Source organism: Cyanistes caeruleus, unplaced genomic scaffold (genome assembly GCF_971803275.1).
Source record: "Cyanistes caeruleus unplaced genomic scaffold, bCyaCae1.hap1.1 HAP1_SCAFFOLD_81, whole genome shotgun sequence".
NCBI lineage: Eukaryota > Metazoa > Chordata > Aves > Passeriformes > Paridae > Cyanistes > Cyanistes caeruleus.
In genome coordinates, this window is record NW_028255891.1 from 1,767,137 (window position 1) to 1,779,766 (window position 12,630).

The window sequence follows — 12,630 nt, forward strand, 5'->3', positions numbered from 1 at the left end:
GCAGAGCCCATCCCTTGAGGCCAGTCCGGGCTGCTCGGGCCGGGCCGGGCCGGGCCAGGTGAGGGCCCCGGCAGGGAAGGGCCGTGGCCGTGGGCTCTGATGAGGCTGCCGAGCTTCACCCTGGCCCTGTGCTGCAGCCAAACACACATTTACAGCCACAGCCATTCTCTGGGGCACAGGAGGCACCCGGGGCTGGAACTGAGGCCATGGCTTCTCACCCTGAAGGGAGGCTGGCTCTCTTGGTTTGGAGGGCACAGCTTAGATCCCAGTTCCCTTTGTAAACCTGCTGGGGAAGTGTGGAGGGGCAGAGAGTTCCAACCCTTCTCATTGGGAAGTTTGGCTGATGCTGTGGGGTTTTTCAATTTTTTGCCCTCTGAATTTGTGTCCTGGCAGAGGGTTAAGTTTGCTTGCTCTCACAAAGGCCCTTTTCTTCTTGGTGCTCAGTGGGACTGCAATGCAGCCGGGGTTGAAGGAGGATCTGCGGCCGCTTGGGCCATGATTGTGGGACACCGTGTGGGACCTGCTACTTTTGGCTGTGCTTTGTGGTGCTGCTGGTTCAGGCCTTTTACAGTAACTGACTTCAGTTCGTTCATCTTGTCACCAAAGGTTGGGAATAAATCTCTTGAACACCCCTGTAATATTAAGAGGCAGGCATTGCTTTCTTGAAGTGCTGCATGCACAGGCCATAGGGATCACAGGGCCTTCTTGGTGGGGTCTTCAGGGAGCCTGGTGGTCATTGAGGGAGGAAGCTGATTCTACTGGAAAAAAGAGGGTTTTCCATGTGTGGAAAAGAATAACCTCTCACTTCCTCATCCCTTTCTATACAAAGTTATACAGGCAAGTGCATTCAAATATCTCTATCTGCCTTGTCAATCTATTTTTCTTTCTCTATCTATCTATCTATCTATCTATCTATCTATCTATCTATCTATCTACCTACCTACCTACCTACCTACCTTACTAATCTATTTCTATGCATGAGGTTTTGTTACTTTATAAATTATGACATTTCTATTGAGAGCTGGAAAATGATACCATCCATGTTTGATATAGCAAAGCTTGGGTTTAGGAACACACATGAACTGTGATTTCTTTCTTGCTAGACATATGCTGGCTTGTTTAGATTGACTTTGAACTGTTATCCTGCAAAGCTGGAAAATGCCTGGTGGCCATTGCTGTGATATCCTTAAAAATCCTTTTTTCATTTTTATTTTTTTCTTTTGTGCTGGTTGGTAAATACCTTTCTTCCTTGAGCTGTGTGCTGGCAATATTGGAGGTAGAAAATAACATAATACTGCATTTTTTGGATACTTGATAGCTGTCCTGTGAAATTTTATTGTAGTATGTTCTGTCTAATACCCACTCAGAATTAAATCAGCTGGTCAGCTACTGAGCACAACTTACTGCACAGCTGCAGCTCAAGTTTCCACAGTGCAAGTGGCTTTTTCTTCCTCTGCATATGTATCAAACACATTCAAGTGCAAGGCTGCTGACAGAGGAAAGAGCCTTGTTTAGTGGAGCCAGGACTTTGGGAAGGTGGTAGCTGTTAGATCAACACCCAGCAAACTGCCTAAATTCCTTTTTGTGACTGCTGTCTGGTGACTTTGGCCTGGCTTCTTGAGGAGGTTCAATTTTCATTTAGAAATGGCACGAGAACACTCCGTGTGCTCCCGTGGAGCCAGGGCTGTCCCAGGACACATGGAGCTGGGACAAACGGCACATTGATTCTCATCTCAAGAAGCCACCTGAGCTCCTCATGGCAGCAACCCCACGCACTGCTAATGGATCCATTACAATTAACTCAGCACACAGCTTGGAACTTGAAGCTCTGACATACGGAGCTTGTTCAGTTCTGCCATGGAGGAATGGAGTTTGAAAACAAAGAGGTTTAGCAAGGAGATCCACGCACAGCTAAACTCTTTGTACTCTAGCAAAGGAAGTCTTAGGATGTAAACCCTCACCCATCCTCTGGTTTTACCCCTCCAATGAGCCAAATTCTTGGTCTTCATTCCTGTGTCAGTAGGAAAATATGACAGGGAAGTGGAGATTTTCCTTGGCTTCTTCAGCTGGCCAGCTTGTAACCTCATCCTCTGCCACAAACAGGAACAGACAAACTGGGATTTTGTTATGAAACCTACTTGGTGTTTGATTTTACCCAGAAGTAACTGAGATTCACTGGAATATTTACAAGCCATAAATGATGGATTTATTGTGGTTGCTAGAATCTTTCAGATTTTACAACTTTTCTGCTGCACGAGAACCTGGCACTTGCAGAACTCTTGCCCCATGCACTTCTCTAGTGCTTCTTGCAGAGAAGTGCTTTGGGATTAATCAGGATGAGTGCCACGTTCACGTGTGGTTTATGGAGCCCACAGGACAGGGAATTGTCTTTGCTGAGGGCACTGGCTGTCATTCCAACACCTGCATCACTTTTTCTACAGTAATCCTTGTGAGAAAGGTTGTTCTTTGCCATAGAGATTTTTAGTCCACATTTTTTATCTCAAACAGCCAAAAGTTTTCCATCTCACACGTTTCTGATGCTGATTTTTCCATTCCAGTCTGTTGTTGGACTTGTCAGGAAAATTCATCTACAAACACCAGAGGTTTATGTCTAAAAAGGAGACAGAGGAGTCCTTTTACTTGATTTGAATAAAGGGAGAGGCCATGGGCCATTCTCCTGGGGTCTCTCAAATTTTTGGAGGACACAGCCTCCTATTTATCCAAATTTCCCAGCCACGTCCCTGTCTCTTTCCCCATTGGCTGAGGTACTTGAGAGGTCCAGACTCCCCGGAGTGCCTGATACCTAAGATTCCCCTCTAATGTATAACCCTCCTTCTTCATTTTTAATTCTTATGGAATTTATGGTTTTCCCCCATTGTTTCTTTCATCTTTCAGTATCAAATTTCATTTATCAGCAAACTTACAGTTTGTTTGTAAAGGCAAATATCTTTTTTCCATTCATCAATCAGAGGAATCCTTCCCATTGTTTCTTTTATCTCTCAGTGCTAGTTTTATTTACCAGCAGACCCACAGCTTGTTTTTAAAGACAAATCTCTCATTCCTCTCAACCTCTCTTTTTAAAAAAAAATTCTTACTAATTGTCTTTACAAACTTTAGTTATCATTGACTTTATTTCCTATTCCTTGATTTTTTTTTTTTTTGTTTTGCAATTATTTGCAGTGACATCAATTTCTGTCCTTTTGTAGCTATTCCTGGATTAGTAGCTATGGCTACTACCTGCATCCTCTTTATCAAATGTTGAAGAAATTGTACTAAGCAAGGGATCACGCATGCTAAAAGATAAGAGTTGCTACAGCACAAGAAAAGCATTTGTTAAACCCACAGTTTACTAGATAACCACAAAAACACGTCTTATTCTCAAGTCTTTCTATGTTTGGACTGATACATGAGTTAACTTTCCTATTGCTTTTGTAATTTCTTTCACCACCTTTTAGCTATCATTTAATTTGCCACACTCTCCCTTCTTCTGCTGACAGAGTTTGCATTTCTAAGCTCTCACACGAGGCTTCTACCTGCAGTTCCATTTAAATCTGTTTTGTTGGATCTGGACCAGAACCTATTACAAAGGATTTGAGTTTTGTTTCAGTGTTGCTACTTCTACTGATCATCACGGACAACACGTGTCCTGCTTGTGGAATTGTTTTGGGGGCAGCTTAAAAATAAGGGCTCCAAAAAACCTTCTCTTTCCCCTCTGCTTTATAGCCTTCAAAATCTTTTTGGTAATTATGGAAGGAACACCTTGCTTAGCTGCTGGTAGTGAACTTAACAAACATTTGATTCTATTTGCCTTGATATCTGAAACAATTATAAGGAGGGAAGTTGGGGGTCTAACACTCTGAACCTAAAGTCTAGTCAGAAATGCTTTTTCCCGCGTATGTGCTTCTTGTTCTATTTAGACAATAAATGCTTTTTTTCAGAAGAATGAAGCCACCATAGACTTCCTTCTTCATCTGAAAATCTTGTTTATTATGGACTTAACTCACTGGTTAGGTTTGACTGGGCTGGCCACCCACAGCCAGTCTTCAGATCTTCCTGGCCTTCCACAGACTTCACAATTTTTCAGGTAAAAGGATTTGCTACTTCTTCTCTTATGGTTAAAAATTACTTTTCTACTTTTGGCTTCAACCTCAAGTGGCTGACAATATCAAGGTAAGATTATTAAGACAAACATTTTAATGGTGTAATTTAATTTCCTAACTTAACTTTTACTTTCATGTTGTCTTTACACGACCTGTAAAGGCGAGTGAAGGCACAGAAAGAGCTTTAACATAAAGAAAACAATGACAGTGAGGATTGGCCTCTAATGACTGGAGATTTGAGAGAAGGGATGCCCACACAAACTATTTCAGCAGCCAGGCTGTGGGAGGCACACGGGGCTTCCCCTGATGTTGATGGCCTGGCTACTGCTCCAGTCCCCTCTTGTGGAGCATCAGTGGCAGCCTGCCGAGCTTCTCCTCTAGCTGAGATGTCTGAATTTCTGGGGCCTTAGAGACCTTGACTCGAGAGGGATGGCTCTACCCGTGTTCAGCTCTCCTGACGGCTCTTTCTGTGCTCAGCAACACTTGCACAGGTCTACACTACTTTGCTGCTGCTGCTGCTGCTTCTCTCTACTCCTTCACTAGGACTCAATCTCCTGGCTGGATGTTGTGAACAGCAAAGTCTAAAGGCAGGCTCTGTGCTAGCTGAGCTTCTTGTCAAAGAGCTTTTACAAGAGACACTATCCAGGCTACATATTGTTTCCAATAGATATCCTTTATCCCTACCCCCAGGTAATTCTCAAGGCTGAGGATTACCAGGATAAGGAATTCTAAACAGCAGTTCAAAGGGAGATAATTGAGTATCCCCACTGGGTCTGGCCCTTCTTCTTGCCCAAGCCAGTGGCAAGAGCCGGCATCTTAGTTTCTATCACCAGCTTCAGAAGGTGTTTCTTTATTTCCCCATTCATCTTTTCATCTCAGACAGAACTCTGGGGGTGCCAGGGGCTATGGAGGTTCCATTGGATCCGTAAAGCAGTCAAAACTCTGAGACATAAACTTTGAAGAATTTAAGAATTTAGAGAAGCTGAGGCCTTCATTAGAAAGAAGCCTTGCTAAATCTAAACAAAATAAATAGATGTGCCTTGCTAAAATTAAAGGGAGCTAGAGAAACTTTGCTAAAATTAGAGGTTAATCGTTGGCTAATAACTAATTGTCTGTCAACTCTATGCTTGTTCAGCTGGGCTTATAATGAGAAGCAATGAATCTGGTAAGGAACTTGAAGAACAGAAGAGAATTGCAAATCAGAAACTCCTGGAAGACATGAAACTAGGAGCCCAGCCAAGGGTCCATTTGTCACTTTGCATTGAAAAGGTAGAAAGGTCAGAAGGAGGAAGAGCCATATCCCTTCCCTCCCTTCTCTCACCCCTCCTCATAAAAGGACCACCAACTCATTTCAAGGAACAAACTACGCATGCTTAATTGCTTTTTTCCTAATTAGCATAGGAAGCAGAGTGTGGGTGGCAACGGGGTTATGAATATGCATTTGTGTTCCATATTTCTGGAAATAAAAAGCCTGTATTCACCAGTATTCGGGGCCCTGTGTATTAAGGGGTGATCTGACACATGGGCCCAGCGCTGCTAATAATCATACACTTTTTAACCCTAAACCAGTTCAAGAGTCTTTGTCTGTCTCAGTTGGATAGTGATACTAGATCATATCCATATTTTAGTAAATCAGTCTTAGAATGCAGCCAAAAATTGCATGTGGAAAAAGGAAAAGAACTGGTGGGTTTGGGAAGATGAGGATGGATTTTGTTAACAGCACATTGGAAACAGCACCAAGAGAAGGAACAATTGTTTTTGGAATGCTCCCATGTGAAGGTACAGCAGGTTTTAGTCTTGAGCTCAGGTTTGTTTGTGCAAGTGAAACAACAAAAACAACAATGATGATGATGATAATGATAGTAATAATGATAATAATAGTAATAATTATAATAATGATAATAATAATAATCAATAATATATATTTATATCCAAAATTAAAAATTGATAATGTGAAATAATGTTGACAATACTAATTTGTGAGCTTTGGTTGCTCACTGTAACACTAATACCCTACAAAAAAGGACTAGCAAAGACCCAAATGTCAATGGTAAACTTTGTGAATTGTATACACGGAATAAAGGAGGAAGGGGTGAAGTTGGCTGTTTTTATATGGCTTGCTGATGCTGTGATGTGGAATGCTTTGTCTGTTCCTGGGAAAAATACAGAGATTAAAACTGCTGGGTTTTTCATGTACCACACTATCCACAAATGGCAGGATTGGTTCCATGGCTGGAGAGGCTGTTAAAAGAGCAGCTGATAAAACGAGGAGATGGGAACCTGTCCCGGTGGAGAACCCATCTCCCAGATGGGCTCCATGCCCTTAACAATGGGCCCACTGGGAAATGGAAACCCCTGGGTGTGCACAGCTGCACCCAATTTGCAAACACAGCCATGGACAGTGAGACTTGGGCTGCCTGGGAAATTGTTCTGGCTGTGATGGCCCCTGCCAGGGCCAGCCCACAGGCTGCAGGGCTGGACCTTCATGCACTGGAATTCATTAGGAGAAATCAGAAGCAAATGAGAGTTTACAATACAGGAATAAGAATTCAGATTCCTCCAGGACACTTTGGTTTGATAACTGCTCATTGGAGCTTGGCCTTGCAAAGGGTTCATGTCACGGGAGGAGGAATTGATGCAGATTATCAAGGAGAAATTGGAGTAAGTCTGTTAAACAATAGTGAACAAGATTTGATTTTTCAACCCCATGACAAGGTAGAAGAAATATTGATATCGCAATTGAAAAAATAATTGTGAAGAAAGAATATCCACTTCAAATTGCCTCCATTTGTGGATAAAAGGAGTTTGGACCCAGCAGTCCTAATAAAGGAGCCAGAGTGTGGGTCCAGAGGCCAAATGGCCCTCCCGAGCCAGCTGAAGGAACAGCTCTGGGCAAAGGCAACACTGTTTGAATCCTGAGACCTGAGCAGGAACAATGGGAATATGTCCCTGCAGCCAAGTGTTCTCTGCCAGAACAAGTCGATGGGATGGGATATTGTTTTACAGACCCTGCCAGACCAAATCTCCCTGTTTGCCCCAACGGCCCCTTTGGAAAATGCTCAGATCCACGGGGCTCCATGTGAAGGCTGATGTGACCCTGAGGGACTTCCACACCAATTCCAGCCAAGAGCCTGGCTGTCCCTCAGGGACTGGGACCCGGCACCTCTCCAGCCGAAGGGGAAAGGACCCCAGCAAGCCTTGTTAGCCACAGACAGCGCGGTAAAGCTGAACAGCAAAGGACCTTGGGGACATTATTCTGGAATTCAAAAGGTGCCAGCTCCATGGACAACAGAATTATTGTTCCTAACGTGAATGAGGGTGAGGAAAAGGAATGAGTAAGCTTGTGATGGTAAAGCACAGAAATCCTTTCACATTGTGGCCTCCAGCTAGAACAGGGCTTGGTTTCTCCGGAAGGGAAATCTCAGTCAATCCTGTAAAACTGATAATTGCATTCCTGTATAACACAGCAGTTTTCTGTCAGTGTCCCTGCACTGGATCCGTTACGAGTCAGAGCCCATTGACAGAGTTTTGGCCACCCCACAGGGTGAGCCCTCCGAGGGAACCCCATTCCTCCCAACCTGAGCTGAGAACATACCCAGCAATTAGTTACATTGAGTATTTTGGCTACTTTGATCTTTAAATTTTCAAAATAATTTTGATTACTAATGCCTTGATTAAACTTCAGAGGTGTTTCTGGCAAACAAAGATCCTGGCTGACTCTCAAGATACAACTTACAGGTGTTGGGGGTTAGGTGTCCTTTATTTTCTATTTAGTTCTGGCTTGCCTGTGGAATTTTTACTCATGACTTGCAGGGAAAACTTAACTGCGGGTACCTGGTGCGTGCTTGAGGAAAAACAAAGAGTTTGGCTGGGCCCAAGGGGGGAAGGGGGCAGGAAAAGGGGAGGGTGGGGACAGTTTGGTGGCTTCTTCAGCTTCGGAGAAGAACACTTTGGGTGCAGAGCTGTTGTGGTGGGGAGAAGGGAATTTCGCCATCACCCAGATGGAGCTGCTGCTTCTTCTCCTTCTTCCCTCTTCATTGGTGGCCTCGCACCCCCTGTCCTGCCGGAACGTGTGGCAGTGCCAGCCACCACCGTGGAGCTGCTGATCCACCTCAGCCACTGGCCCGGGATCTCAGCTCATCCCTGCTGTTCCAGCTGAGTGTTCCTCAGAGCCCTGCAGGAGCACCAGCACTGACTGCCAACCCGAGGGGGTTTGTGAAACAAAGCCTCTCCTCCATCCTTTCCCGTCTCAGCCCAGAAAGCTGTCACGGGGTCCCTGGCTCTGTTTTCTTGCTAATGCTGTAGTTATTGTTGTTTGTTTGCCTGGTTATAAATATTAGTAAAGAACTGTTATTCCTATCCCCAGATCTCTGCCTGAGAGCCCCTTGATTTCAGGATTATCATAATTCGGAGGGAGGGGGTCTACATTTTTCATTCCAAGGGAGGCTCCTGCCGTCCCTAGCAGTCACCTGTCTCTCAACACTGAGACATTTCCATGAGTAAATTTTACAAAGTTTTCAATAAAATTCTTATTGATAAATTTGCCTCCATTTCATTTCTAACAAGCTGTTCCTAAAGATCCCGTCAGGCTGTCTTAGACACTTTGGGCAAGGGATTCCTTCCAAGCTGGGCCACTTGGGGGGGGATGGGGGCGGCCCCAGGGCGGAGGGCAGGGTGTGCAAGGGCCCTTTGTGACACGCTGCAGCACGGTCACCGTGGGATGGTGGCAACGGGAGCAGATGTCAAAGGGCCCTTTGTGACACGTGCTGCCATAGGAGCTGGCGGTGACAGGGCCACGCCACAGTGCTCGGTGCACGCGACGGGTCAGGACGCGCCAGAGCGGTGCTGTGAGGAGCCCCCGCACAGCGCACTCCTTTGTGTCGGACCTGGAGCTTTTCTGAAGCACTGTTCCTACAGGTGACCTCGAGGCCAGACCACAGGTCTTGCTGACCTGTGGCCTTGCTGAGCCTTCCTTCTTAAGGTTCTCTTGAGGGCAGACCGTGGGACTTGGTGACCCGGAGCTTTTCTGACGTGTCGCCCATCCCTGCAGTCTCTGTCCTTGAGACCAGACCACAATCCCTGTCGAGGAGCCTCCTGTCCTTGTGGCAGGAGCCCTCAAGACCCAAGTGCAGGACTCGCTGTCTTGCAATCTTGCCAGGACTTGAGTCTTGCAGGTGCCTTCCAGGCACGACTGCAGGACTTGCTGACTCTGAGCTTTTCCGAGCCATCACTCCTGCAAGCAGCCATAAATCCAGTCACTGCCATGGAGCAGCGACCCCCAAGAGTGCCCAAGTTGGCCTGGCTTGAGGAGCAGGAAGAAGAAGGCTCTGGAGCTGTCCTGGCACAGGAGTCTGAAGAGGTGCAGGACTTCCAGGCACCACAGGAGGGTGAGTTGCAGAGCTCGGCATTAGGGCTAGTGCCTGTTGCCAGCTTGGCCCCATCCCATTCCATGCCATGCCATCCCCTGGTGCTGTTCCTATGGAAAAGATTGGAGAGTCTGGAGGAAGATATGGAGCAGCGACCCCCAAGAGTGCCCAAGCTGGCCTGGGTGGAGGAGGAGGAGGTCGAGGAAGAAGGCCCTGGAGCTGCCCCAGCACCAGAGACCGAAGAGGTGCAGCAGTTGCAGCCGCTGGAGGAGGGTGAGTGGCAGAGCTGGGCCACAGGGCTGGTGCCTGTGGCCATCTTGGCCCCATCCCATCCCATTGCATCCCATCTCATCCCATCCCACACTGTCCTGTGGACACACACCCATGGACAGCACAAAAAAGGGGCTGGGGCTGCCCCCGCAGCAGTGGCCGTGCTGCATCCCCTGGGGCATCCCGGGACTGTCCCTGCCTGGGGAACGCAGGGCTGGGCTGTGCTCTCCGGCCTCTCCCGCAGCCCCTCAGCTCTGGCTGCTCTTTGCCAGATGCAGCCATGGACGGCACACAAGAGCAGGACACCGCCCGTGGCCGCTTCCGCAGAGCAGCGCAGGTACCTGCAGCCATCCCCACCTGCGCTGGGCCTGCTGGCACTGCTCAGCCCAGCACCGCACTTGGAGCACTCCATGCAACTTCCCTGCCTTCCTGCCCTTCTCCTACAGTTTCTTTACCAATACATCACCAGAATTGGCAAGGAAGACACCAGACCTATGGACACTGAGGTCAAAGCATCCTCAGAGGTCTTGGTAGAACAAAGCAGCGCTGCCCAGCTGGATCTGCTTGTAGAGACGGCTCTTTTCAATCCAGAGCAAGTAAGCAGCCTGTGGCCAGCCTTTGATCCTCCAGCAATTGCTTGGCTTTCCCAAGCCACGCCTGTTGCTCACTTGGAGCTTTTGAGCCCATGGCAGCGTGCTGGAAGAGAAGCACTTGTCTGGGGAAGAAGCTGGGCACATTGCTGACTCCCTCTGCTAGCATTCCAAGTCTCCCTGTGCCTTCTCCAGGTGCCCGCCGTGGTGAGGTACATCCACCAGTGGCTCATGGCCAATGAGGCTGCTGAGCACAGGATGGACTGGGCCCTGATGCAAGTGGCCGAGGCAGAGCCCGATGATGTGGCCATCACTCTCCTGCGGGTGGCCCCAACGTGTGACAGGTATGGGGCCCAGCTGCCCCGAGGCCTCAGGGCTCCCCAGCCCATCACCGTGTACAGCCCGGCCTAGGGCTGTGAGCAACACAGACTTGCAGGGCCCTCTGGCTGCTCCCTTTGCCAACCCTGCTACAAAGTCGGCCCCCGAGCCTGCTGCCGTGCTGCCAGCCTGCCCCTCAGGGGCCTGTCCCCACAGGGCTGGGCTGCCTGGCTGCTGCTGCCGCTCAGGGCCAGTGGGCACAGGCAGAGCTGGCGGCCAGCTCAGCTCCCCGCTGCTGCCCAGCCCACGGTGCTGTGTCTGACCCCGCAGAGCTGCTATGGCCATGTGGACGACCATCTTGCTCTCGCCCTGGATTTCAGAGGAAGTGACACCGCTCCTCATCAATGTGGTGGGGAGCTGGCCGCAGAAAAACCTGGGCACCTCTGATGGGGACAAGACGGCTGTCTTTTCCCTGACTGTGAGTTTCTGGAGCTGGCCTTTGCTCACCGCAAGGCCGGCCGCCTCTCCAGCAGCTCTGTTGCCTCCTTCCCCCACTGCATCTCCCTGCTTCAGGCACTGGCCACAAACCTGGCCTAGGGGGCAGCTTCAGGGCCACCAGGCCCGCTGCTCCCCCTGCGTCTGTCCCGGCCTCTCCCTGCCACGCTCAGGCCCTGCCACACGGACACCCCGGCACTGAGCGCTGTCTCAGGCTGCTTTGTCCTCTGCAGGCAACTCTGGTGATGTGGAAGATCCTCCAGGGGCCCTGTTGTCCACAGATCCTCACAGTCTATTTCCCCCGCCTCTTTGTGCATCTCCTCTTCCAAACATACTTCAGTACTTTGTATAGGACAGAGGACGTCCATACCTTCTGGAAGGAATGCCAGGAGCAACACGGCCTCTCCACCAGCCCCAACAGGTGCTCCATGCCACTCCTCCTGTCCCTGCCACTTCCCCAGCCTCGGAGCCAGCACTCCCAGCGTCACCTGGGCTTTGCTGTGCACACAGGTTTGCAGTGCAGACCCTGAAGGCCCTGCTCTGCAGTCTCCACTTGGAGCATGTGGTGGTGGCAATGGAACGCAAGCGTGGCTGGGACACGCTGCTCTGTGCTGACACCCACCACTATGCCGTGGGTCTGCTGGCCAGGTGAGCCCCCCTTCTCCCCACTGCCTCTGACATTTGTGACCCCTGCCCGGGATGCCCCCCACAGTCCCCGTGGCCATGGGCCTGAGGGCCTCGTCAGCGAGGGATGGCCAAGGAGACTGCAAAAGGCTGCGAGAGGAACCTGTCCAGGAGCAGCCACATCTCAAGGGCCCAATTCCCCTCACAGGGTGCTGGGGCAATAGGACAACTGTGTCCATCAGTCCTGGGAGAGGTTTCTCGCACCCTTGCTGAGACTCTTTCTGCCATTTTCTGCCTTCCAGGGTAATGCGCCGTGCATCCGCCCACTTGTGCAAAAGCATCTTAAGCTACCTGCTTGAGGTGCTCAGCAAACCGTTGCCACTCTGGGATGTCTCTGCCATGGCATTCCTTGTGGAGGTGAGCCTGATGGCCAGCACTACCTCGCTCAGCTCCCTGCCAGCCCTGTCCCCTGGCATAGCCACAGCTGCCTGGGACGGCACCCGCGCCCTGTGCTGCTGCCTGGGCCCAGCCCTGCGCACTTCCAGGCTCCTGCCGGCCAGCTCCCCTCTCACTGCCCTGTGCCTTTCAGCTCCTAGATTGCCTGGATTTGAGTGACTGTGGTGACAGCCTAATGGAGATCTTGTATAAGTACCTGTGGTACAACTCCACAGAGATGCATCACCAGGTTCTCAGGGCTCTCCTCCTGCTAAAGGACCGTCCCTCCATGGTGAGAAGGGGGCAGCAGCTGAAGCCGTGTGGGCAGCATGAGGCTGGGCAATGCTGTCACTTGGCCTTGGCTGGCCTTTGCCTTGGGCGCTGAGGCAGCTCCTCCCAGCTCTCCTGCCTCCTGCTTCAGCTGCCCGAGTG

At 49.5% G+C, this 12,630-nt stretch overlaps 1 protein-coding gene across 2 annotated transcripts in view; it reads left to right on the plus strand.

The window, feature by feature from the left end:
• Positions 1–12,630, plus strand: part of LOC147646744 (maestro heat-like repeat-containing protein family member 7) — a 181,014-nt gene that overhangs the window by 70,246 nt on the left and 98,138 nt on the right. The window contains exons 1-10 of one of the 2 annotated variants that reach the window (XM_086873073.1): positions 8,842–9,487; positions 9,588–9,739; positions 10,009–10,073; positions 10,183–10,332; positions 10,522–10,670; positions 10,975–11,122; positions 11,373–11,560; positions 11,650–11,787; positions 12,066–12,180; positions 12,353–12,490. The exons of the other annotated variant lie outside the window; for it this stretch is intronic. Of the exons in view, the coding sequence (XP_086729199.1) occupies positions 9,610–9,739; positions 10,009–10,073; positions 10,183–10,332; positions 10,522–10,670; positions 10,975–11,122; positions 11,373–11,560; positions 11,650–11,787; positions 12,066–12,180; positions 12,353–12,490 (1,221 nt within the window). The 5' untranslated portion in view covers positions 8,842–9,487; positions 9,588–9,609. Of the gene's footprint in view, positions 1–8,841; positions 9,488–9,587; positions 9,740–10,008; positions 10,074–10,182; positions 10,333–10,521; positions 10,671–10,974; positions 11,123–11,372; positions 11,561–11,649; positions 11,788–12,065; positions 12,181–12,352; positions 12,491–12,630 lie in introns of those variants that run through there. 2 annotated transcript variants of the gene reach the window in all.